This window comes from Peromyscus californicus, unplaced genomic scaffold (assembly GCF_007827085.1).
Source record: "Peromyscus californicus insignis strain IS unplaced genomic scaffold, ASM782708v3 Scaffold_18__1_contigs__length_77618521, whole genome shotgun sequence".
NCBI lineage: Eukaryota > Metazoa > Chordata > Mammalia > Rodentia > Cricetidae > Peromyscus > Peromyscus californicus.
The window spans coordinates 41,364,653-41,391,661 of record NW_026294480.1 but is presented as its reverse complement, the minus strand read 5'-3'; the positions used below and the strand labels follow the sequence as shown (position 1 = coordinate 41,391,661).

The window sequence follows — 27,009 nt, the reverse complement described above, 5'->3', positions numbered from 1 at the left end:
GCACGAGGGTGGGCCAAGAAAGAGGTCTGCTTTCCTAACAGAAGGCTTCGCGTCCCTCCGGTGAACGGCGACCTTTTTTTTTTTTTTTTTAAGTCTGCGGCAGGCGACAGTCCCGGGCGCCACCACCTGCGCGTCGGGCGCGGGCCGGGCCGGTGCGCGCGGGGGATCGTCCCCCGCTCCACCCCTCTCCCGTCCCCAAGAGGTCGCCGCTAAGCGCGTGCAGGGACAGGCTGTGAGTCCTCCCGCTCGCGTCCCCTTCCAGCGCCACCGACTCCAGCCCCGATGGCTGCTTGCTCAAGGGGTGGGCGGGCTCCCGCCGAGCCGCGCGTCCCCCGTCCCCGTCCCCCCCCCCCCGACACACACACACACACACACACACACACACACACACACACACACACACACACACACACCCTCTGCCCCGCCGCCCCGCACTACCTGGCCGCAGCGGGCTCGCGGCACACAGCGCCCCGCGCGGCCCCTGCCCTCCCACCTGCGCCGCCGGCCGCTGCGCGCTCCCGGGACCCCGGCGGCGCGGCCCCGCTCGCGCCCGCGCGCCCGGCGCAGCGCGCGCCCGCCCGCCTTGCCCGCCCGCCCGCCCGCCCTCCCGGCCGCCGCTCCGCCCGCCCCCTGCGCTCTCCCCGCCCCCTCCCTCCCCCGCAGGCACGAGCGAATGTAGCCCGCGAGAGAAAATGGCGGCGGCGGCGGCGGCGGGCGATCGCGCGTCGTCGTCGGGATTCCCGGGCGCCGCGGCGGCGGCGGCGGCGGCGAGCCCCGAGGCGGGCGGCGGCGGCGGCGGCAGCGGCGGAGCTCTCCAGGGAAGCGGCGCGCCCGCGGCGGGCGCGGGGCTGCTGCGGGAGACGGGCAGCGCGGGCCGCGAGCGCGCGGACTGGCGGCGGCGGCAGCTGCGCAAAGTGCGGAGTGTGGAGCTGGACCAGCTGCCCGAGCCGCCGCTCTTCCTCACCGCCTCGCCGCCCTGCCCATCCGCTTCCCCGTCGCCGGAGCCCGCGGACGCCGCTGCCGGGACCGGCGGCTTCCAGCCCGCGGCGGGATCGTCGCCCCCCGGAGCGGCGGCGAGTCGCTGCGGCGCCCACCCTGCCGAGCTGGCGGCCGCGCGGGACAGCGGCGCCCGGAGCCCCGCGGGGAGCGAGCCTCCCGCTGCAGCGGCCCCCTCCGGGTGAGCGGCGGGGCCGGGCCGGGGGCAGGTCGGGCGGGCAATGAATGAAGCGAGCACGGAGCGCGGCTTCCGGGGCTCCGCTCGTGGAGGGCACCCCGCGGCCCCGAGCCCTGAAGGTCGGGCGGCGCCCGGGACGGGACGGGAACGTGCGGGAGAGTTTGTTATTGTTTGCGGACATGTGACAGGCGTGCGAGCCGCGGAGGTGCGGGGCTCCCGGGGCTGGGCCGAGGGTCGTGAGAGCCCCACGGCGCGCAGTGAGTGGGGTGGGGGGGGGGACGCGGAGCGCGGAGGGGACGGCGGTGGGTCCGCGCGCTGTGACAGGAAAGAGCCCCCTCGGCCCCACGGGGACGCGCGCCCGCCGGCAGGTACCCGGCCGGGCGCAGGCGGCGCGCCCCGGGGCGGCGGCCGGGGGATTCCGGGGACTGCGGGAGGGAACGCCTGTCAAATGGACGCGGGCGGACGCTGCGGACTGCCGGGGTGGCCGGGTCTGCGGGGACTCGTGGCTCCCGTGGCTGCGTGTCCTGGGGGATTCCTACTGCACCTCTCAAGGCGAGAGCGCCTGGTGCCTGGAGTTTGAATTCGCCTTTGAAGTTCGCGTTTGGCGGAATGCGGTGGGATCCAGGACCGGATGTGTCAGCCATTCGGTTTCCAAGCGGTGGGGACGGCGCCCCGCAGCCCGGCTGCGTGGCGGGGGACAGGGACGGTGCGGGGCTGCGGGCTTCGCTCGCAGGGGTCTTCCGGTGCCCCAGAAGTAGGATGTGCGTAAGATAGTTTACACCAACGGCTCTTTCTTTGGCCTCGCCCTTTTTTTGACTACTGGAAATTTTTCTGTTAAAGGAAATTCTTTGAAGTAGATGATACTTTTTTTTTTTTTTTAAATTCTGATTAAAAATACACAAAAGCCTAAAGTCTGGACGGATGTGTGAAGTCGCTGGGTGTGTTTTCGTGATCGTCGCCCGGTGGCCCGGTAGAATTTCTTGACATTTACTGTGGGTGGAGAGTGTTTTATTGTGTGTCGAATCTGACAGTAGGAATCCTTGGTTTCGGTTAGTTATCTAAAGTAATTTGAGCCTTTTTGTGCAGTGGATTGTCTAAAATCCCGGTCCATTTATTACTCGGAGGCGGTTTTCTCTCCCCCAGCGCCCACCCCCTGGTAGTAAAAAGTATGCTGAGCCCGGTCTGTACTCCGGCAGGCAGTGTGGGAAGAAGGTAGGCAGTATCCTTCTGCAGCTCTCGGTGTACACAGCGGATACCTTCCTATGGGGTTTCCTGTTGCTGTGAGGATTAGAAAACCTAGCCAGAATAAATCTTAGGTGGCAACTGTTACTACAGGTCGTCTGCAGGTGAGAGAAGAAGAAAAAAAAGAAGTAACTCCAGCTTTGAGGAATTAATTTTATCTAGTCCTATGAAACCTGTTTTTTTTTTTATATGACAATACAGCCTACCTCACTTAAGCATTATAGTCAATATAATGGCCTATGCGTGTAGTATAAAAACAACTACAAGAACACCATAGAACTTGAGTGTTGCCTCTGGACACGAAATCAGAGGACCACGGTGAAGGCAGGTAGAACTGAACGACTGAGTAATCTGGGATTAATTTTTGCATTTTCTTTTTCTTTTTTTTTTCTTTCTTTTTGAGAAGTGGTTTATAATTGTACAGGAGTCTTTAAAAATAAAATCTGTTAGCGAGAATGCTGTTGGTGCATCTCGAATGTCATACGTGAAAGTTTCATTTGCAGTAAAATATTGCTTCTCTATATTTTAAAATATACTTTTAAATTTACTTCTGAAATAATAGTGCCCCCCCTCGCTTTTGTAGCACTAAGTTAAAATTTCAAATCTGCTGGTATAAAGCTTATATCACAAAGAAAAGGTATACGGAATTATTGCCGTGTTTTGTGTTTCCTGTTACAATGCTTTATTGTTTTATCATTTAGAGTCCTGGGGAAATGGTTATAAAGCAGTCATATAAAATCTCAGTTGAACAGTGCTTCCCCCTTTCCAAATAGTTCACATTCATACTTTAAAGAGGAAAATGTAATACTAATACTTTGTGGTTTTATCCTCAGTGGTAGTAAATAAAGGGCTGAAGACCCTTTCCGTCTGTCTGAAGACCGATTGCATCATTTTTGTTGGGTTGCTTTTTTTTTTTTTTTAATCCAGTTTCCAAATTGGAGTCTAAAAATTGAAAGTGTAGAAAATACACATCTGTAAACGATAATGTATGGGACCTTCATTAAAATCAAAGATTGTGTGTCTGTCTGCCCCTTCTCCTTCAGAGGAGTAACTGACCGAGGGCAGTGACCGTCTGTGCCTGTAAGTGGCGCCCAAGGGCCGGGGATTTTTCCTTACACTACAGACTGAGGGGCTTCTCTTCCTATTTACCGCCTTTGAAGAGAAATTACAGAGTTGCTCTCCATTGAGCGGGCTGTTGTGAGTTTGGCAGATGTAATTACTCCAACCTATTTTTGTAGCTTCCACCACACTATCAATTTGCTGCCCCGTGAAAGAGCAAGATAGGCCGTGCTTGTTAACGTTAGCGTTGCTTAAAACTGAAGACATTTCATAAGCCGCCTTGGCTTCCTCAGAGGCCTCAGTTTCACTTCCTTTTAGAAGCTGCTAGGCTAAAAATATAACTGACCCTTTGCTAGAAGGGAGGTATAAGAACATTAATAATAAGCCTAAAAATAAGTCCCTTCAAACCTTGAGTGGATGATTCCCTCAAGTCGTAGCGGTAGCCCCAGAAGGTAGCCTGGCGTGAATTCCTAGGGTTCTGTACTCAGAAACTCTCTCCAGGTTTTGTTCTAAACCAGCTAAGGAAATTACTGTATTTTTAAAAGATTAACCTTATTAAATAGGATTCTGGAAGAGAAATATCGGAGCGAGAGTGGTTGCCAGCTTTTGTTTCTCTTCCTATCTGATCTTGGCAAGAGTGACTGGCTAGCCAGCATTCCTTACTGTATGATTTCCAATACACTATGACGACTCCATTTTGTTAGCTGGGGCTCCTTCTGTAGCTTTCCAAGCATGGTGTGTTACATGTTTTGGAAATGGTCGCCCAACTGTGGCCCTGAAGAGTTCAAAATGTGCAGAGAAAGGGCTGTTGTGTTGCCCTCAACCAGAGGAAAGAAAAAAAAAAACCAAACAGACAGCTACAGTTTGCCCAGGCTGAGTCTGCTGCTCTGTCCTTGACCCTGATGGCCAGTTCCAAAGGAAGAAGTGATGAGGGACAAGTAGTCGGGGGGAATGGGTTATCCTGAGGAAAAGCGAGGGGCATTCCACGGTGCTGAGTTAGCATAACTGCCTTTGCCTTCTCTGCTCCAGGTGCTTGCTTGGGCTGAGGGGTGGGGAATGTGTGTGGAAGAAAAGTGGGAAAACACGGCCTGGGAAAGGCTTGGTCCATGGAGGATGCTCCTGAGCCCTGCGTCTGTGCACTTTTCCCGCGGAGTGCTTTGTTGGGGTCACATGTGTCATGTCTGTCCTTCAGACCTTCTTGTCTCCCTTAGTCCCGGCCTTGCTGCATCTTTAGTTAAAAGTTAGAGTTGCTTAAGAATGTAAAAAGAGCCTGTCTCGGAGCTCAGAGGTAGAAGAATGCGTGCCCTTAGCATGATGAGCAAGGCCTTGGGTTTGATCACTGAAATGTGCAATATTAAAAGTAACCAAGTTGTCTTTAAGAAATAATTTGAGAACATTTTTAATCATGAAAGAAGCGAGGGCCGGAATGAAAGTAAATGACTCACCCAAGTGGGGAAGGTAGTCCGGTCCTCTTGAGATTGCTCAACACAAGGATTTTACCTGTGGCTGAACACACTTGCTGGCCATGTAGACAGATGTGTATGTTTTAATGTAGTCGCCTTCCTTGCCTTCTGTGTGGCAGGCAGGTTATGTAGGCCACCTTGTTCAATCACCACTGCAGCCGTCTCAGGCATGAGGATTTCTGTTTGGGGAGGTAAAAATGAATTGGAGATATAAAAACCCCGTGATCACTCAGCTAGCAGACAAGAGAGGATTCAACCCCAGTCAACCTGCCTCCGTTGCCCATTTCCTCTCATTTGTTTTTGCTGTTTTCATTTTTGTTTTCAAGTTCGTTGTTAAGTTAATTGATGAACTTTAAAAAGGGAGTTGTTCAGGAGTAGTCATGGGAGGGCTGGCTTGGACTCTCCCCTGCTTGTACAGCTATGACACATTTCTGTGACCCAGCCTTGCGCAGGCGCAAGTGTTTTACAAGTAAATGCTATCTGTGCCCCTCCGCTCTCCACACACACAACTTCAGAAAAGAGAATGAATGATGAGTGTTGAATGTTTCTTAGATCTGTGCAGCATTAAATCATAAGTGAGAGGGGACCAAGAAGCTGGAATAGTGTCCTCACTGTGTTAGATTTCATTCATTCGGTGTAGATGAACTTTCCAAGACAGTGGTCTGGTTGATAAAAAAAAAAGGTCACCAGCACAGAGCCTCTGTTTCAGCTTGTGGATTGTAGAGGGAACATGTTTCACCATACTATGTTAAGTGCAGAAAGAGACAGAGACAGACACACTGGCTAAAAGCAGTGCTCCGAACCTCACCCACACCATTAGGTGAATACAGCCACACCTTCCCAGCTCCCGGAGGCCAGTTACTGGCTGCCCAGCCGTCTAAGTCAGTAGCTAGGAAAGATGGGGGTTTGCCCTCTCCTGCGTCTGGCTTGCTTGGCGTCTGCTCTTTTCCTCCGGTTTCCTTCTCTTCTCAGAACAGACACTCTGCAGGTTTGGGTCCCAGCGCTAGTGAGTAGATACAGCCTTGGTTCACACCCTCAGCCTGCTCTGATTTAGAGGGATGGAGATGAAGCTGCAAGTTCAGGCATGCTTTGTTTTTTCCCTGTTCAGAGAGAAAATTAAAATGAGCGTATGGGAGCAGGAAATTCAGTATCTGCCAGCACTGGTTTTAAAACTCAGTCCTTGTTATTAGTAGACGCAGCTCTTGATACTTAGGAACACAGTGCAGGGGAATGCAAGATGTGCTCCAGGGCGTAAAGGGGATCATGGTAGCCTTGTCTTGTTTGCTGTCCTGTGGTGCAGCCCAGTTGATTCCGGTATGTTTGTGTGGAAGGGAGTGCTGTACTGTCCGCGTTTAGGTTGTTGGCTTGATGCTTTGATGTTGTAGACTGAGATGTTAGAGAATGCTAAGCAGAAGTTTTGAAGTCTTAACTAGTACACATTTAAAGTACTTGGCTGTCAGCTGGGAATTCTTACTATGGCCATTGGACCTCTTGAAGACTCAAGAGGAAGTCTCTGGAGCCGCATGGTACAGTTTACACTGTGCTAGTTAGTGAAATAAGTAAGTTAGTTTGTCATGTATCTGTCCAGGGCATGTGTGGGGTGACGGGGGTGGGGGGGTGGGGGTGTAGATACTAGATGGCAGATGGGAGCTTGGCTTTCTGGATGGCTCAAGTAATCATTAACTGATAAGTTATCAGTCTTCAAACAGGTCCTACAGCATTCTGAATACCAGGTATCGTATGAGGACCGTGATTCTTCATCCCTTTTCCCAACATGAATTTTTATGTTTTGTACCTTGCTTGGTGTGGAGCAGCAGTTTGCTGGTATTTAGTTAGCAGTCATAGGAAATGTTGGCAGTTACAGTGTCAAAGCTATAACAATTATCAGCATATTTCCGTAACTTAAGTGTAATTATAAAACAATTTCGCAGTTCTTCCTTGGAGACTGCCCTTACCTTTGGGACATTAGACTTAAGTCCTCAGGGCGGCCCTCTTCTGTCTCCTTACATTGGCCGTTCAGAATAACTCTGAAGTTTGTTTTCCTGGTCGTGACCTCTTTGGGCTGCAGACTGCACCCGAACCTGCTCTTCTTTCCAAACCATCTGTAACCCCCTCCGGCTCACTAAGTGCAGAGAGAGGACCTAGGAGTCCTCCTTGGCACCTGCCTCCCTCTCCCTCAGCCTTGTTGGCTCTCAGGTGCCTGGCCTCCCTAGTTCAGGCATCCACCATCCCTCACAGACCTACAGACCGGCCTCTTGGGCACCCTGCATCCCACTCCCGCCCTTCTAGACTTCTTTCCATGTTACATGCCTCAGTGACCATTTAAATGTAAACCTAACCTTGGCTTTCTCCCTCCAGAAGAAAAAAAAAAAAGAGTTCTATCAAGTCCAAAAGCTTTCTAATGCTTTTCGTTGAAATAAAGAACAAATGAGTCCATAACTTTCTCTCGGGAGTCCCTGTCTGGCTGGGTTGCTGCCTCTCAGGTCCATCCTGGCTCACCCTGTACCCTGGGCTTCCCCCCCCCCCCCCCCCCCCCCCCCCCCCCCGCGCCCCTTCATTTCTCAAACTCCGAACACTGCCTCCTGCTGGGGGTCTGTGTCCCTTCTGTCTGCACTCTTCTCTCGGGCCTTAAGGCGGTCACTGTGGAAATCTTAGTCCATTGCCCCTTTCTTAGGGAAGCCTTCCACTTGCCCTGTCTGGCTTTTGTGTCTGCGGCATCTCTGTTGACATTTTGAGATTTTAAATTTAACTCCTTTGTTGAATGACTGCTAGCCCCAGAAGTCCACGTGACCTGAGTGGGCAGGGCTGTGGCTGAGTGGGAACGGAGCACCCAGCAAAATGCTGGGTACGTACTGAACGGTTGGCAGCTTGTGTTGAAACAGAACGTGAGGGAGAGCGCCGTGGCGTGTTCAGACAAGTGGATCCTCTGTTCTTCCCTCTGGTCAGATGGAGTTTATGGCCTAGCCGAGAGGGGGACTGAGCAGGAAAAGCATAGACTCGGCTTACAGGTTCTTGGTAGGCTGGCTGGGAAGTTTCTGGACTTGTAACAGTGCCTGGTGCCTCCATTAAGTAGGTCAGCTCAGTGTGGTCTAGAGCACGTGGCTGTAGACTACCTGGTCATGCTCAGGTAGGAGTTTGCTCAGTGCCCAAGATTCTTCTGTACTTACTGGGGAGCTGAGGACGCACACAGGAATACATTCACCCATGAGGAAGAGTGTTGGGCCTTAATATAACTATTCTTTTACCAAGTTCTCAGGACCTACTTTAAACTTAAGATACACTTTCAGGATTTTTGTCTTTGAAAACTGGCTTCTAAGATTTATAATCTTGGTAAGTCACTTTGGGATGAGTAGAAGTTCACCTTCACCTTAAAGAAAAGATTTGCTAGGCAAGCACTGTATGAGATTTCAGGCGCCGTGGACCTGTGTAACAGGAACCAGACAGGCAGTAACTGAACCCAGCAGTCCCTTCCCTAGAACACGGTTTAGTGCTGAGAGAAGGCCCGGGCAGCCAAAGGGGCGGGGCGGGGAAGGGTGGATTTGTGAAGCCCTTTGATTTTACAGGTCTGGGCGTTTGTGCAAGACTGACACTTGCTTAGGGTGTTGCAGTCTTGGTTGTTTGGTGTTCCTGCCTCACAGTAGTTAAAGGAGCACAGTGTGAGCATTGCAGGCAGCAGGCAGGTTCCTTTATGGCAGAGGTATGGCAGGGCCGCCTGGTGTTGGGACAGTTAGCTCCACCTGGGTAGACAGGGTTGCCTGTTAAATCATAGCATCATCCCACATCACGTTTTGGGGCATAGTTTTTCCTGGCCCGCAAAATAAATGGAATCTAGGTATAAAATCACATTGATTTCTAAATAAGAATCAAGTATGGCTTCTTATTGAAAGTTTTCATCTGTCAGTCATCTCAGAGCTTGTAACACGTATACGGAAATTTTCTCAGATAGTTCTAGAAAGCGTTTTAATGCTTCAGGTGGCAAGCCTAGATGATGAGTAATGAAGTGTGCTTCAGAATGACATAAAAGTCGATTCTGCCCCTTAGAAATACCTTGTGGATCCTCCGTGTGGGAAAACCTCTTTGTTTTATTTGTTGGTCTGGGTCATTTTAAACCCTGCAATTTCTTTGAAATAATAATAAGCATTAAGCTGCCACCAGTATATCCCGACCTTTCCCCTAGATTTCCACAGGTCAGGCACTGGGCTGCAGCTCCCAGCATTGACCAGATTGGGTAAATTACTGAAGGTTAATGATATAGGTACTTGCAAAACATTAATTGTGTATGTGTTCTACGATAGAATAGTATTCAGTTTCTACTCTTTTCCCTCCTAAAAGTATTTTAATTGGCTATATCTGTTACTGATTTTCAAGATTTCAACTGGTGCTTTTTTTATTGGACCTTAGATTTTTAAAAAGATGTGACAGATTGGGGAGGTAGCTCAGTCATAAAGTACACTTAGCATGCTCAGAGGCTGTGAAAAGAAAAGTGAACGGACGGACGGCAGAAAAAGATGTGCCGATCAGTATGGATGTTCTCTTCTTTTCTGTGGAATTGAGCCCAAAGTCTCCCCCCTGAGCCAGATTCTTGAAAGGAGTTTTGTGTCTTCTGGGGAGGGGGCGCATTAACATAGGGCCATCTTATATAGCTCAGGTTAGCTTTAAACTCAGTTATAGCCTTTCTGCTCAATCCCTCTGCTTCTGCTTTCCAAGTTCTGGGGCGTGTGCTACCACACCTGGCCTCGTTTCTGTGTCTTAATCTAATTTTATTTTGAATTTTGGAAATAATGTTTTATTAGTTAGTATACTGGCACCTCCCTGCTGTTTATATCACAGTGAGGCTCTCATGGCATTTGTCATGTTTCCGGAGCTTGGTACTAGTCACAATTGAAAGAAGTGAACTTCACCAATAAAATGATAAGACAGTCCTTTGGAAAGCAACAGAAGAATTGACGCGTTAACGGTTTTGTTAACAAATGGGATCTTGTTATACACAGCACTGTAGAAGTTGCCTTTTCTCCGTGGCAGTATTTTGCTACTTTTAATAAACATAGCTGTTTATTAGGGACTGCATAATAGTCTCAAATAATGTTTCATTAATTAGACAGTTTATTATCTTTAGACATTTATATTGTTTTGAGTTGTTATATTAAGCTTTAGTGACTTACCATATATATATTTAATAAAATATAAATTAAATATATATACAAATAAGTATATATATATTTATATACTTTGCCCTTAGCTTAGCTTCATAAAATGAATATACTGGCATAAATTACTGAGTCAAAGGTCATGTGTATTTAAAATGTAATAATGTAGCCGGATTGCCCTGTAAAACATTGTGTCAGTTTACATTCACTTCACAGTAAGTAACAGTGACCATTTTCCAGTCTTTTTTTCTTTTTTTTTTTTAGATTTCTTTATTTATTACATATACATGTAGGCCTGCAGGCCAGAAGAGGGCACCAGACCTCATTATAGATGGCTGCGAGCCACCATGTGGTTGCTGGGAATTGAACTCAGGACCTCTGGAAGAGCAGTCAGTGCTCTTAACCTCTGAGCCATCTCTCCAGTCCCCCATTTTCCAGTCTTATCAATATCATATATAATTACAGTAGTTCTTCATCTTCATCAACCTGGGGGGTGGAAGAAGGAGTCTCACTTTAATTTGCATGTCTTAGCTTTTGAATATAAGTGTCCATCTTGTATTTCTAGACAATTTAATCTGCTTTTGTGTTTCATTTCACACATGGAAGAAAATTATTATTCTTATTGATTTCTAAGCACTCTTTGTATATCAGTAATATTTATTGCAGTTTTCTTGTTTTGTATTATGACTAAAGATTGATAATAGTATTTTCACATTAAGACTCATTACAAGTTTGTTTTCATATTTCAGTTCTTTCTTCTACGTTCAGGTCATAGAAAGGCCTTCCAGGGTGTGTATATAGTAGTGCAGGGTACAAACACTGTGTGTGAGTCAGGTTTTCACACTGGAGCACTGGAGCTGGAAAATAGTCAACCAGACTGCTTCCTATCTCCTTTTCCTCAGCTGTAGCTGTAGCTGTAAAGTCTACTTCAGAGTTGTTAGGGTGGCTGGAAGAATTCACATTTGTGTGGCTCTTTCAGAAAGTGCTTGGTAAACTAAATGCAGTATAAATGATTACTATCATTCTATTAATATTTTCTTGGTTTTTAAAAATAACCTAAATCTCAGACCCATCTGAACTATAAGAGGTGACTTATTTTAAGAGGTAGCATTGTTTTCTTCAAATGGCTGGCTAAATGTCTCAGCACTGTTTATTGGGTAAGAAAAAATTGTTTTCCCTTACCATCTATTAAATTTTCAGTGTACTTGAAAATTCCCAACATGTATTTCAGATCTTTTCTGGCTTGGGGTCAGGGTGGGGTGGGAGTGCCCCATTCCTATATCACCAAATTTCAGAATGCCCTGTGAAAGATGGAATGAAAGCCAGCTGTTGCCCAGAAACAAGGGCATTCTGCTGACTCATGTGGTTTGGTGTCTGAGAGGTCTTGGCTTTGGTGATGGCGCTCTGCATCCGGCCGTCACCTGGGTAGCTCCCCCGGTTGGGAGGATAGTCCTGTCATGAACTGCAAATCCTCTGTGGGTGCTGAGCTTTGTCCTCCCAGCCCTTCCATCCTCACACGAGCCTTCGGCCTGGAAGGTGCCTTCCTGGGTAAATGCTGCCACCATCTCCCTGATTGCTCTGCTTCATTCTGCCTTCCACACCATCAACCTCACTCACCCTGAGTGGGCCTACCCCCTCCACCATACCACCACAGCTGTCAACCCAGTCCCCCTCCCCCACCCTCCACCCCTCACCCCCGTCAGACTTTTCTCCATTCTTAAAATGAAGCCCAGACTTGATAATGCAGTGTAGATGCTCTGGATGCAATGTAGATGCTCTGGGATGCAGTGTAGATGCTCTGGGATGCAGTGTAGATGTTCTGGATGCAGTGTAGATACTCTGGGATGCAGTGTAGATGCTCTGGGATGCAGTGTAGATGCTCTGGATGCAGTGTAGATGCTCTGGGATGCAGTGTAGATGCTCTGGATGCAGTGTAGATGATGCTCTGGGATGCAGCCTTTTCTTGCCTCTTGCCACTCCATATCCCTACCCACTGAACACCCGCTCCCTCCCGTGGTCACCATTTAATACCCTAGATGTGCTTTCCCACTGTGTGGAGTACTTCTATCTAAATGCTCATTCTGTTTCCTCAGTGAGGTGTGTGTGTGTGTGTGTGTGTGTGTGTGTGTGTGTGTGTGTGTGTGTGTGTTTGTGTTTATTCTCTTTGAAATAAAGAATTATTGGTATTCTACTAAAAATAAATGTCTATTTGTGGAAATCAGTGCTGTGCTATAAAAACTTTTGAACTGTTTGATTTAAACTTCTCTGTTCACTGTCTTTAAAGCTTTACAGTTTTCTCTTTATCATTGTATACGTGATCATGACTTTCAGCACACCACTATTTACAAAGGGGTCCGAAGCGCACATTGTTGTAAAATGAATCAAACGTTCTAACTGATTGGTGTTAAAATTTCAGACGTGCAGTGGCAGGGGAAAAATGTTGGTACCAAGCCGAGACTGCCCTTGAGACTAATCCAAGGCCATCACGGGTCAGACAAATAGGCTCAAATGCTTCAAGCAGAGAATTTGGCTGGGCATGACCACGTCTGTGGCAGGTCTGTATCAGCTCTCTGACCTCCACAGCCCCTCTCCATGGACCTGGAGTGGTGTTTTTAGAGAAATAGAAAAGTAGAGTAGTGACTATGTCAAGGTGAGTGACCTCTGTGGGTCCTGTCACCACTCCTGATGAAGGGACACCATACCTTCGGTGTATCTGCCGTGAGCTAGATATCAGGGTGCTGGGGACACAATAGGAGGGTGTCTCTCTTGCTGTCAGCTGTCCCGTAGTGTTGTCCCTGCCCAGGGGTGTGCTGCTGTCATCAGCCTGGCATGGGGGTGGGGGTGTAACTGGGAAATGCGGGGTGCTGCTAAGCCCTGAAGCATTGATTCCGAAGAATGGGACACTCACAAGGGGCTTTCAAGAGATTTCATTGACTCCTCAGTGGAAAGTACAGAGGCCCAGGAGTCAGTGGTCAGCGATGATTACAGACATGTCAGTATAGTTCAGGCAGCCCCACCTAAATGGAATAGGGTACAGGTGGGGCTGAGACGCCAAGCTGAGGACAAGGTCCCTGGCCCTGGCCAGCTGGAGAACTAGACAGAATTCTCTGCCTGGGTTTTGCTCCACTGACTGATGCTTAGGTCTCAGGTCTTAGAACAAAATACAAAGCCTTTGTGGTTGGACAGGTAACCACAGTGCACCAGGAAGTGGGTCAGCAGGCTCAAAGGAGGACTTGCAAAGCTGGGAGCCAGACCCATCAGCCGCCAATCGCCAGCAGGCTCCTGGGAGCGAACGCTGCTCCTTCATGTATCTCAGCTCCAAAGTGGAGCTCTCCGTGGGAGTAGATGGTAGACAAGATTCCTTTGAAAGTTTCTCTTTAACTGTGTGTGATGCCACTACACGTGACCTTGAAGGCTTGGGAGGAAGAACTCCCTCCAGGTCACCCTGCAGCTACTCCTGTTTTAGCAAAGGCCGTTTGTGTACATAGTGATCATCTTGTTAGAAATTCATTTCCCCTTACTATTTTGAAAGATTTTTCCAGAAAAATGGAAAACCGCAGCTCTTAGACTCTGATACTGGGTAAAATCGCTGACAGGTCGGGCTTTAGAGGCTGAGGCCCTGACACCCCCCACACTGTGTGTGTGTGGCGGGGGGAGCTCAAGTGGAAGTGTAGGTTCAGAATGGAGCGCCAGGGAGCCACCGAGACCACAGGGAGCCACAGTCTGCAGACTTGTGCTGCCCAGACGGTCCTGCCCAGCTCAGGTACACCTCCTCCTTCGAACCTCCTGGCCCGCTTCATGGTCCACTGTGGTTGCTGTAGCAGACCAGCATTCTCACACTAAGGGAAGTGTTCGGTTTGCACGTCCCTAGTTTTCCTTTATGTTCTTGTTCCTTCCTGAAACTTAATTTTAAAAGTTTTTTTGTGTGGCTGAATTTATGGAAACATTTTTTTTTAAATTTATAAACTCTTGCAATTTCAAACCTGTTTACCACCCATAAAGAGACACTTAAATGAATGTAAAGAGAAACAATGGAGGGCTAAACATGGCTGTATACACCTGTAATCCCAGCACTCTGGAGACTGAAGCAGGAGGGTGTTCCAGGCTAGCCTGAGGGATATAGAGATCCCGTCCTAAAACACACACACACACACACACACACACACACACACACACACACACACACAGGGTGGGGCCAGTGAAGCCACAGAAAAAAAAGAAAATATCATGTATGAAATAATGAGGAAAGGTTTTTTAAGGAAGCTTGCAGTTGTGAGGAGAGTACTCTTTTGCAAAGCGGAGAAAATAGAATGTATTTAGCAGGCAGTACCTAGTTAGGAGGCAGACCTGGTAGTAACTATAAATCTATTTTCTGGTAACTTCTGCTACCCTTTTAGCTGAGAGTTAATTCTGTAAAGGGATATTCACCAGGGATAACCTCTGATGAGCAAAGCCACCCTTCAGCTTCCTGTGTTTAGAAAGACTGGTTCATAAACACACATGTGATGGTGTGGGGGTTTTTTGTTGTTGTTGTTTTGTTTTGTTTTTAGTTAAAACTTAGTGACAGTTTCTAATTGTGAAAGTTCATAATGATGTCTCGGACTTTTCACATAATTTGGACAGGAGTGGCAGTTTCTGGAAACTCTGAATTAACTGTAACTCCTTTTCTGTTTCTTCGGCATCTGATAATTTTGTTTTCAACCTCCAGAAAATGATTGCATTGAACTAGATCTGGAAAAGACCGTTTGACTGGTCTAGACCTGTGATGACCCCAGCGTGGTTTGAGTTCACACAGACCTTGCCCACAGCTGTTTTTCACACACCACACTGAAGCCGCTCAGAACCCACTGCCGAGCACTGGGCCTTGAGCAGTGATTGCTCTTTGTCTTGGATTGGTGTTGAAGAATCCTTGACCCTTCCTGCTTCCAAAAGCGTTCCCCATCACAGCAGTTGCCTGGGCCTTGTTGTTGCAGTTAGATATGAGATGTTCATATGTTCCCAGCATGTGAGTCCCAGACAAGGCAGGGTGAGGGGCAGAGCGGTTGTTAGGACCCTGGTTCCCAAGGCACCATTGGGAAGCCTTTGTGACAGATTGTGATAGCTGGCTGGATGTTCTGTCACTAGGAAATAAGGCAGCTGGAAATAAAGCTCTGTCGTCTGCACAGTGCACATGAGTTTATCCAGCAGTCTGCAAAATGGAGAGAGACTGGGGCGTCCCCTCCGCTGATGAGGGTTTGCTAGGGGCGCTTCAATGGCAGTGCCAAAGACATGGGGGAGCAAAGCTTTCCCTCTGGGGCAGAGCCCCAAAAAGGCTCTTTTGGCATCAGAAAGAAACAGTTTATGCTCAAGAACTTGTTGCTTTCTCTTCTGCCTCCTTCTGGGACCAACTTTTGTTGGTAAGATACAAAGTCATTAGTGTCTGGAGTCAGCTAATCTCTGAATCCAGCCTCTTGCTAAGAAATGCATCCAGAATTCTGTTGTACAGTATAATGCTGTGTCTGTGTAGATGGGTCCCCAAAATACTGAATGTCACAGACCTTAATAAATACAAGTAAGTTAGCAGAAACCTCTTCTCTGGGGCTAGGGGGTGTAGTTCAGTTGGTAGTGTTTGCCTAGTGTACCTGAAGCCCTGGTTCAATCCCTAGGACCATGTGAAACTGGGGGTAGGGGAACTCGCCTTTTACCTCAGCGCTTAGGAAGTGGAGACCTGAGGATCAGAAGTTCAGGGCCAGCATGGGGTGCCTGGAACACTGTAGAACAGTGGTTCTCAACCTGTGGGTCATGACCCCTTGGGGGACCAAACCGCCCTTTCACAGAGGTCACATGTCAGATATTTACATTACAATTCATAACAGTAGCAAAATTACAGGTATGAAGCATCAACAAAAATAATTTTATGGTGGGGGTCAGCACAGCATGAGGAACTGTATTAAAGGGTCGCAGCATTAGGAAGGTTGAGAATCACTGCTCTAGACAGAGGGCCGAGGGCCGCCCTTTGACAAACTGGTCACTCCTGTGCCTTTCCTCTTGAAACGCCACCCGACGCCCTCAGCATCCGTATGGTGGTCTTGAGTGCCGCCTAGTCACCGCCTGCTCCCTGTGGTATGCTACCACAGGGTCTTCGTGCCCAGTTCTGCACAGCACCACGGTGCACCCGCGGAATGCCCACGCATGCCGTCCCCCTCTTGTTTTCTCAGTGTGCTGTTTAAACTAGATCCCATGTGTCAAGCACTGTGTGATTCAGCCCTTGGTACGCCATGTTACTGGTTTGGGGGGTCTTGTGTTTTAGTGCTTAGGGTTACCCATCCTAAACTTGTCCTTGTCCTGTGGGTTCCCTCTGCCCCAACTCTTCCTTTATGTGTCTGTTTAGAGCACATGAACTAATTTTATAATGACCAGAATTTTTTTTTCCAAATCACTCACAAAAGTCAGCCCAAAGGAAAAAAAAAAAAAATGTGCTGTTGGCTGCTGGGTTTTTTTAATGCTAATTTAGGATTGATTTTTTTTTTTTAATGCATTGATAAGAAGCATTGATGACAATGTTTGCATGGCTTTTAAAGAGTTTCAGCTTAGGAATCTGCTTTAAATGTTGATCCATTCTTAGCTACACAGAGAAACCCTGTCTCGAAAAACAAAAAAAATGTTGATCCATTCTTTTCCCTCATACTTAGGTAGAATCTTTTTATATATACTGTTCTTTCCTTAAATAATTAAAATTGGCTGGGCAGTGATGACCCATACCTTTAATCCCAGCACTTGGGAGGCAGAAGCAGGAGGATCTCAGTGAGTTCAAGGCCAGCCTGGTCTACAAAGTGAGTTCCAGGACAGCCAGGACTGTTAAACAGAGAAACTTTGTCTCGAGAAAAAAAAAGAAAGAAAGAAAGAGAAATTAAAATTGTCTTAGAAATCTCATCACTTGCTAATCTAACTTGGCCTTCCACCGGTCTTGCTATTTATTTGGTTCACTGTGAACTTGGAGTTCAGAGACAGTAGTCATTGCAGAGTCTGGCAGCTCCCACACACAGGCTTCTGACACTTGGGATTCCTGCCTGGGGTGGGAGCTGGGGGTGGTCTCTGCACTCTAGCTCCTGGGGCTTCCATCATCTCCAGCAACAGTAGCATTTCAGTCTTTCTTAAAATGGAAACAGGAGTGTGCACGCGGCTGTGGGTACCCAAGCAGGAGTGTGCATGCAGCCCTGGGTGCCCAAGCAGGAGTGTGCACGCGGCTGTGGGTACGGAAGCAGCCACTGACACTCCTTTTCAGGCTGGAGCAGGAGATGGAGAGCAGGAAGGTGGGGATCGATCCCCAGCACTAGTGAACTTTAAAGCCCTCTTTCCAGGGAGTTAGACCTCTGGGGAGGAAGAGAGGAGGATCGGTCCCCAGAAACTCTGGGGCCTCCTAATCTGGTTTCTGCCGTGATAACAAGAGAGAGACCCAGTCTCAAGTAAGGTGGAAGGTGAGGACCGACCCAGGAGGTTGTCCGCTGACTTCCACATATACTAGTGGCACAAACGCTCCCACACCCACACACATGCTGTACGTTCACAACCCCTGTAAAACCACACACAGATTCAGGTTGAAATGTGTTCACTGTGACAAGAGACTAGACTCGAAATGTGGTTAAATTTCCTTATAGACACTCACTGTTTTTTGGATTTTGTTTTGTTTTGCCCGCAGAAGGAGAGATGTGTGGGTGTACGCGTTCATTAAGAGTAATTGTTAGCACCTGTGAGGCACTTTACCTTGCTCTGAGCACTTGCCTGAACTTCGGCTCTCATGGGGGACTAACGCGTGTTTCACAGATGGGAATAATTCAGGAGGTTGGTGGGGAAAGGAAAGAGTCACAGCTCCAGCCCTGAGCCTGGCCTCCGCCCATAGCCCAGTGAACTGCGCACACTCCCCGGAGCCGAAGCTTCCCCTGGTTCTGCAGGCGTTGGGAAGTTACTTCTTAGTGAGCTTGCCTTAGCCTAGCATAGGCTCCTCGTTGATGGGTCTGAGAACGCTGGAAGGCGGCTAGTCTCCCCTTCCAGCTGTTACCATTTTAAACTCATTTCACACCAGTATTTTTTTTTTCTTTCGGTGTGTTTTAATTGTTGTCGAGCCTCTTAACTAGTTTGACTGAAGATCCATCAGTCCATCCAGTATAAAGTTCTCCCTAAGTAGAGTTCAGGTCATGTATTCTCTTATTGCTATCTGTTCCACTAGTGAAGTAAGTTAACGGATGCCTGCCTGCCAAGTGGGGGACCTTTATTTTGTGTTCCGTGGACAGCTTTGATAATTGAAAGAACTTAGTGGCTCTGAGAGAATTCAGTCATCTGCTGTCCCAACAGAGGAGATGGCTTTTGAGTTTAACTGTGGAGAGGGCACCCAGACAAAACGAAGTCTTAAGGGAAGGCCTTCGCCCTTGACTGTGTCCCTCACGTTGGAGTATTTTGTTTTCTTCAGTACTGATGATGTGTTTGCCACCCCACCAATCTTATACGTTGGCGCGTTAACTCGGTGTATGACTGGCACAGTTTGCTGTGTGGGTGCCGCTATGCTAGAAACTAAGCTGTCCCCAAGTCGAAGCTGGAGTTTGGGAGGTCCCCTTGAGGTGATGCTTGGCTCTCTGGCCGCTTTCTGATTCCTGGGAGCTAGTCTCACAACAAGCTTTTGAAGAAAATCAAGGCATGGTTGTGTGCTCCCCTGGGAGGTGATGTCTCCCGGGGATGCTGGGGTTGAGGACGGCTGGAGAAAAAGAACTTGTGTAAAGCTGATCTCCTGTCTCACTCCGCTCATAGTAACTAACCTTCAGGACTGTGTTCCCCTCTAATGTTACCTCTGCTAAGAACTTGACCGACAGAAATACTGATTTGGAGAAATTCATGGATGGTCCCTAATGATACAGGTAACTCCTTGATGGGTAGGTCCAGGCTCATGTCCGTATCGCTAAGAGAGCAGCAATGAATGTTACATCTGGTTGTTCCCTAGGGCCAGTGTTTCCTGGAAGAGAGCAGGGGGGACCCTGCAGAGGAACTGGGACATTGCCAAGTGAGGGACACGAGAGGCAAGAAAGAGGACTTTCCCAAAGAGCAGGTGGTTGGCCAGATGATGGCCACAGAGGGTGCCGACGACTGTCCCAAGACAGAGCAGCTGAGTGGAGTGGTGGAGAGGCAGCTACTGTACTTCAGTGTGGGACAGAAGGCTTGTGGAAGCACAGGCTAGCCCCAGGCAAGCCTGGGGAGGAGGGAGGCTGGAGAGAGGTGTGAAGCCAGGGGGCTTGCAAAGACCATACTTGGGGACTTTTAGGTTGGTTTCAGGAAAGGACAGGTTTTCAGAGTTTTTTGGAGGGGAGAGTTTTGTTTGTTAAGTAGTGATCATGCTTTTCTGAAACATGTTTCTCTAGGAGGGGCTTGACGGGGGGGGGGGGGGGGGGGGGGGGGGGGGGGGGGGGGGGGGGGGGGGGGTGTTAATAGGAAGCCGGCTAGTCTATGCCAAAGTTTGCCATGGTAGTAATACGAAGTGTATGCATAGGAGTTTTCTTGTTTAAATTATTATAGTTCGTGGTGTAATAAAACACTGGCTCCGCAGATTCATTAAGAATTGGCAAACAGTCGGAAGACAGCAGTGGAGAAACACAAACCTGCCCTCACAGACATCACATCCTAATGGAAATGGTTCTGAGTGTGCCCAAACCCATTATCGTGGTCCGGTCACATGGTCTCTTCCCTGTTTCTTTGCACTTGTATTAGGATGTTGTAAATGCATCCTTTACCACTTCGTTCCATTGCCCTGCCGTCCGAATTGTCCTTTTAAATTATCTTGTACGGTGGCTGTCTCTCCACAGGCCCACCTGCTCAGCATGTTTGTGACCAGTGACAATAAACTTTGCTATCTTAGAAGCAGAGGCGTGGCAGCATCTAGTGGGTGGTGTGAGTACTCAGAGAGGGAGTAGCTATCAACGTTTTCGGAGTACTGGTTTAGAAAAACAGTTTGAGACTTCCGTAGACTACTGTCTATAGCTTACTCTCTTGTACATGGGTAGCTTTCCCAGATGGACAGTGTGAGAACACAGCTGATAAGATTGTTTTGAGACACAGTCCTGCTGAATACCCCCCACTTGCCCCAAACGCGTCCTCTACTTTCCTGCTGGGATCCCAAGCCTGCCCAGCCACCCGGTTCTCGTTCCCACTTTTGTATTGGTTTCTTTTGTAGCGCTTGCTGGGCAAGTGTTGCACCATTGAGCTACACCCCCAGCTCCAGAGTGCGGTCTGTCTTACAGGACGTACTTGGAAGCATGAACAAAATAGAGTTTTGTGGCTTGCTTCAACTTGTTTAAGTAAGTCACATACTTTTTTACTTAAACTTTTGCTGTGGACCTGCACATCTTGCAAATCTTGGAATAAACTTGAAACTTTAGAAATAAAACCACCACTGTTATAATAAAAAAAATAAAAATAAATAAAAAACCTGGCATTCGTCCATGGAATAGAAGAGAGGACCAGGAAAAAAGCCGGGGTGCAGCCTCCTGAGTGTCTTTATTTATTTCAGAGAAATGATGACTTTTTTTAGAATGATGCTGGGAAAACTGAATCCACATGCAGAAGAATGAAACTAGATCCCTGTCTTTCATACTGTGCAGGCCAGAGTAAGACCTTAACATGGGACTTAATTACTTTAAGACACAAGCACAGACAAGGACTTTCTGAAAAAGTCTGCAGTGGCTCAGGAAATAACTGCACGGCGTGCTTACCAGCTTCTCACATGATGGAATTAATGTCCAGAATATATAGAGAACGAAAATCCGTAAAAACAACCCAGTCGATAGTTGAGCAAATAAACAGACAGTTCTCAAAAGAAGTCTGAGTGACCAGCAAGTGAAGATGTCAGCATTCCTTACCATTAGAGAGATGCAGGTCAAAATGACGTTCAGCCAGGTATGGTAGTATGTGGGTGTGATCCCAGCATTGGGGAGTTGGAGGAGGAGGCGGCTGAGGTCATCAGTTACATAGTGAGTTCAAGGCCAGCCTCGGCTACATAAGACGCTGTCTTAAAAACTCCAAAGGAAAAACTGCACTGAGAGTCCTATGGTCTGGAAAACAGGCTACTGCTAGCAGGAAATGTTAATTGGCTTAGTAGTGTGGAGAGTCCGTAGAAAAACACAAGTAGACTGCCCGAGTGATCTAACTATACCACTCATGGGTAAATTTCTAAAGAATCTTAAGTCTGAATACAGCAGCGATACCTGCACACTCTGCAAGGTGTAGAGCTAGCCTAGATGTCCCTCAGCGGATGAATAAAGAAAATGTGTGAGTATACAAGGCAGTTTTATTCAGACATAAAAAGCAAAACCATGCTGTTTTCAGGAAAATGGGCAGAACTGCACATCATTGCGTTAAACAAAATAAGCCAGACTCAGACACATGTGGAGTATTTTCTCTAATGTGTGTAATATATATATATATATAAAACAATTATATGTATATGTATTGTGTGTGTATATATATAGTGTGTATAGTGTATGTGTATATATATTTAAGGGCCTCAAAAGAAAGAGGGCTATTTGATAAGAAAGGGGCTGGTGGGATGAGGTGTCAAGAGGGTGACAGTGGTGGATGATCCATGTATGAAAACGTCATAATGAAACTCATCATTCATACAGTTACTGTATTTGAACAATACAACTCCACGTCTCGGTTCTTACAGTTCGGATTCAGATGCTTCCTGCCAGCCCTATCTTCCCCTGTGTCTGGGTTCCCAGGTCTGGCACACACACACACACACACACACGCACACGCACACGCACACGCACGCACTCACTCACTCACTCACAGGCTGGCTCAGTTCCCTCTTGCCTCCCAGGCTGCCTGCCTTAATCAGGCACAGCTCAAGGCTTCCACCTCTTCCCTCCTAGACACAAAACCTTGAGATTTTCCTCAGGGCTTTGGTTTCTTGCTAACCTCAGGAAAATCAAGTTAACTAAATTCCGTGGGCAAGTTTCAAGTGCTGGGAAAGTTGTTCTCGCTGAGGATAAATGATCGAGACTCAATGGCTTCTTTACTGATGATGACTTGGTGTTTTTCTGGGGACGAACTCTGTCTTCTAACCTGGGGCTAGTGTCTGACCCCCCTCTTCCACAGTGCCCCCCAGAGCATGGCGGATGCTCCTCAGAGAAGCTTGTCTGCCGTTGGGGATCTGTGCTTTTGGGGGCTCCTGGTGAAAGGGCATTGCTTGCTCACAGCGTGTGCAGATCCCAGGGGTACCATTCAGCACTGCTTGTAGAGTGAAAGATGAAGAAGTCAGATCTCGCCCTCAGGTAGACACAGCCGGAGGAGAGCAGTCCACTGTCTGTTCAGCTTATATTGATCTCGTCCTTCCCGTGTGCCGACCTGTCTACCCAGACAAGGATAATCGAGTTGAGACCCACTTCTGCCCTCAAGGATCTCATTCATAGTCTGCTGCTAGGGACAGATGAATGGTGCTGTGTGCTGACTGGGGCCCGAGGAAGGTTCTCTTCACTGCATTACAGGGACTGTGACCAGTAGGGGAGCTGAGGGTGGCATTTGGGGTGAACCTGAGGCCTGTGAAATGTGACCCTATAGGTCATTAAAAAGACCAGGGCCAGGGCTGGAGGGACCGGAGAGATGGCTTATCAGTTAAGAGCACTTGTTGCTCTTGCAGAGGACCCGGGTTTGATTCTCTCCGGTCTCAGTTACAGTAACTCCCATGCCCTCTTCTGCCCTCCTCAGGTGCTTGGCATACTTAGGATGCACAGATGAGCATGCAGGCCTACACTCACATAAAATGATAATTCTAATTAAAAGGTTTAAAAACAATGTTTTAAAAGACCGGGGTGTGTAGATGTAACCAACCTTCTTATTAAATAAACACAGAACCAATGCAAAGAAGAAAGCCAAGAGGTCAGAGCTAAGAGCTAAAACCTTACCCTTCCTCCTGCGGTGGTCCTACCTCTCCGAACCAGAGCTACCCCTGTTTTAAAGTCTTTATATAGAGTTCCTGTCCTGCCTTCTCATTGGTTGTAAACCCAACCACATGACCTCCTCCTCATGGCCTGTCTGTATAGGCCTCCAGGTTTTCCATGATTGGTATTGATTAAAGGCATGTGTATCCAATAATATCTATCTGTATCCCTGAACACACAGAGATTTACCCAGCTCTGCCTACCAAGTGCTGAGATTACAAGAGTACGCCACCACTGTCCTGCTTTCCTATGACTTGCTAATAGCTCTGACCCCCAGGCAACTTTATTTATTAACCTACAAATAACATTTTAATACAAATAAAATATCACCATATTTCCCCTTTTCTATTTTAATAAAAAGAAAAGAAAAAGGTTATAACTAACAAAAGAAAAACTATATACAAAAGTACAATAACTATATACAATATATACAAGTAATAAATACCTAGACAATGTCTAGTCCATTTGTATTTGACAAATTCAGAGAAAATAATTCCATTATCCTATTTTGGTAAGTCCAAAATGTATCTAATTCACTTTCTATCCTAATTAATCTTCAACTATAACTAACCTTCAACTATAACTAACCTTCAACTATAACTAATCTTCAACTCCCTCAGAGACCCAAGAAGGAAATAATATTAGCTAACAAAAATAAAAACAGGAAGTGCATGCAAGCAACTTCCAAAAAATTGTGAGTTGACAGAAACAGCCAGCTGCCTGGACAGTCACCTGAGGTTTCTCCGCAGTGCTGGGGCATCATCTTCAGCCTATAGGCTTAGCGTATCTGACAGACTCATTTGTGAAGTAGGATGTACACAAGGTCAACAGTTCAACCTCACAGGGGTGGGTGGGCATACCTAGAAAGAGCAAAGCAAACTGCGGAGTTTCCTTTAGTTCTTCCTTCCACAGTGCTCGGTAACCTCGAGTTTTATCCAGTCGGGTGGTTTTCATGTTTCCTCTTGAAAGTTGTGAGGCCTGTAACTACAGTCCGTTATCAGCCTCCGTGATAGTTCCTGGAGTGAAGCTGCTCTTGATGAAAGGGCCGGCTGACTGGAGCACTTGTGAAAGAGTTGCTGTTTGTGTGGCGGGGAGAACAGTTTCTGGCTCGTTCCCCTCGGTATCCGCTTGGATTTAGAACTAGAAAATGGTGATGAGGGCGTTCGAAGCATGTACCTGACAGCTGTGAGCCAGGCCCGGCCAGCGTAAAGTCAGAGCCGTTTGTTGTTACGGCTTCTGCTAAGGTGAGGAGAAGCTGACGTTCACGAACAACGGCTTCAGGACTCCGCTGAGGTGGGGAAGACGTTTTAGGAAGACATGACTTCAGATGTATGGGGGGCAGGATGTCAGAGTGAACAGGGATTTGTGGGCAGGTACCTTTGCTATCAATAATTGCCTAAATTGCATTTTTAAGGGAAGAGTGCCCCCTACTGAGTAGAGCGTGGTTTTTCTTGAACCCGTTTCCTGTGATCTATCTTTCTAGCCACGGCACTTAACTCTAGTCAGTTCATCTTGCAGTGGAGGGACCACGGCAGCCAGGGCCCTCCGCAGACCCCACAACAGCACTTGGCGAGTTCCAAAGCCTTGCCATGTACTAAGTGGCTCAGCTGTTTTTCTTTGTCTGGCCTGATGATGGACGCAGGCGGGAAGAAGAGACCTGTTCTAAAGAGTGAACAAGGGAGAGTGAGGAGCCTGTGGCCTGGCCCGAGACCTGTTAGGAGGCTGCATTCTCAGGGGGAGGGGCCACTGTTACCGCTGAGGTCATCCCAGCTTACAGGTCACTGGAGGGATTCCTGAGAGCCAGTCACAAATCCAGAGATCCTCCTGGGGCTTTCTCATTTTTAGTCCTTTAACAATAGCGTGTTCTCTCGTGACAGGTTGAGGACATGAATGGCAGCAGACACTCCAGTGTCAGAGCTAAGGCATGGTATTTCACAGTTTTGCAGTCACTGTTTTTAGTCTGTTGATACACTTTTGGTAGCATGGCTTAATCAATTACTAGGCATTTATCTTAGCTTTTTCTACTTTGATGGACTACACAAGCATGAGGTGACATGTAAGGATATGTAAACTACATGCCGAATGGATTTGGACTTGATGTGTTTGTTTGTATTTTATAATTCATGAAAGGATGATGTATTAAGATTGTGAACTGACTAATGCAAGAACAGGGGCTGGAGAGATGGCTCAGCAGTAAAGAGCACCTTTGTTCTTGCAGAGGACCTGGGTTTGGTTCCCAGCACCCACATGGCGGCTCACAACCATCTGTAACTCCAGTTCTGGAGGATCTGACGCCCTCGTCTGGCCTCCATGGAGAGTGCACACATGTGGTACTCATACACACACACACACACACACACACACACACACACACACACACACGTATTTTAAAACACCACAACTATAAGGTATCAGAGCCTAATATAAAATGTTTCTGTGTCTGAGTCAAATATGTCATCTTTGGGTCCAAAAATCCAAATGTTATTCACAAGAATTTAGTCACTTGTCTTGTTGTGTTTTGCTTAAGGTGTATCTTGAAGAGACAGATGCCTAAATAATGAATATTAACTGGCTGAATAGCAAATAGTCCTGAGAAGATAGTTTTAATAATATAAAATACTTGGTTGTGACAATAGTTATGCTTTCAGATTAGCCTTCAAAAGGCATGTGAGACGTGCCTGTAATCCCAGCAGAGCCAGATGTGTGGCGCATGCCTGTAATCCCAGCAGAGCCAGATGTGTGGCACATGCCTGTAATCCCAGCAGAGCCAGAAGTGTGGCGCATTCCTTGGAAGGTAAGGATAGGCAGATGGGGAGCTCAGGGTCGTCTTTAGTCATAGTGAGTTAGAAGCCAACCTGGCATAAATGTGACCCTGTCTGAAAGTAAAAAAGAAGCCGTCATTTCTTTGACTTGACACAGAGTAAGTGTCTCTGGTACTATTCTCCCCAGTTCTCAACAAAGTAGGCCAGATGGCTCCAGAGCAGCTTGTCCCAGAGCGTTAGAGTTCAGTGTAGGGGTATCAGCATAGCCGGAACTTGGCTGTGGCAGCCATGCTTCGTTCCTCTCCGGCCCCTAGTGTTTTCTCATTCCCTGCACTTAAACATGGAGAATATGGCCGGGCAGCGGTGGCCCACGCCTTTAATCCCAGCACTCGGGAGGCAGAGCCAGACGGATCTCTGTGAGTTCAAGGCCAGCCTGGTCTACAGAGTGAGATCCAGGACAGGCACCAAAACTACATGGAGAACCCTGTCTTGAAAAACAAAAACAAAGACAAAAAACAAAAAACATGGAGAATATGTCTTTTAAGGGAGAGTATTAATGATGTAGTCATTTTTTTAAAGACTAGAACAGTAATGTTTTACTGTAAAACAGCCTGGACGTCCATGCTTTGCACTTGCTACTTACTTAAATGTTCCTGTAACCCTTTTTAATGTTTCCAAGAGAGCTTTTAAATGATGTTCACTCTTAGTAATTAAGTTGGAACTGCTTTATAACAATACAGTATTCAGTGTCTTCCTAGGCTGCGTTATTACAGAGAGCATATGATCCACAGAGCTTCTGTCTAGATGTCACGTGATCATGCAGGAGTCTCACATTTAAAAACGCTGGTCACCAAGGGTGTCTGTGGCTCTAGGAAGCTTTGTTTCTGATGCTCTGTCTCCTTGTGCTGTAGGGAAATGGCACCTGTCATGTGATCCTAGTACCCACACTAAACTACCCTGATCCCTTACCCCAGACCCCAGATCAGCCTCCACAGCAGTCTTCATGTTCTTCATGTCAACTGTTACCTTCTGAACCTGACAGGAGAAGGCGGCGGCAGGGCGGGTAATGGCTTTGTTTTGCTGCCTTCATGTTTTGTAAATAGTAAATATTGTGTAAAGAATTAAGAAGCATCGCAGTTTAGGAAGAAGAAGACAAGCTATGAGGCCAGGAAGACCTGGTTCTAAAGCCCCCAAGTTCCC

General features: G+C 47.6%; 1 protein-coding gene across 1 annotated transcript in view; it reads left to right on the top strand.

The window, feature by feature from the left end:
- Window positions 1–692: 692 nt before the first annotated feature.
- The window catches only part of Map3k1 (mitogen-activated protein kinase kinase kinase 1), a 66,132-nt gene continuing 39,815 nt past the window's right edge, over window positions 693–27,009 (top strand). The window contains exon 1 of the mRNA XM_052743770.1: window positions 693–1,177. Coding sequence (XP_052599730.1) covers window positions 693–1,177 — 485 coding nt within the window. The remainder of the gene's footprint in view (window positions 1,178–27,009) is intronic.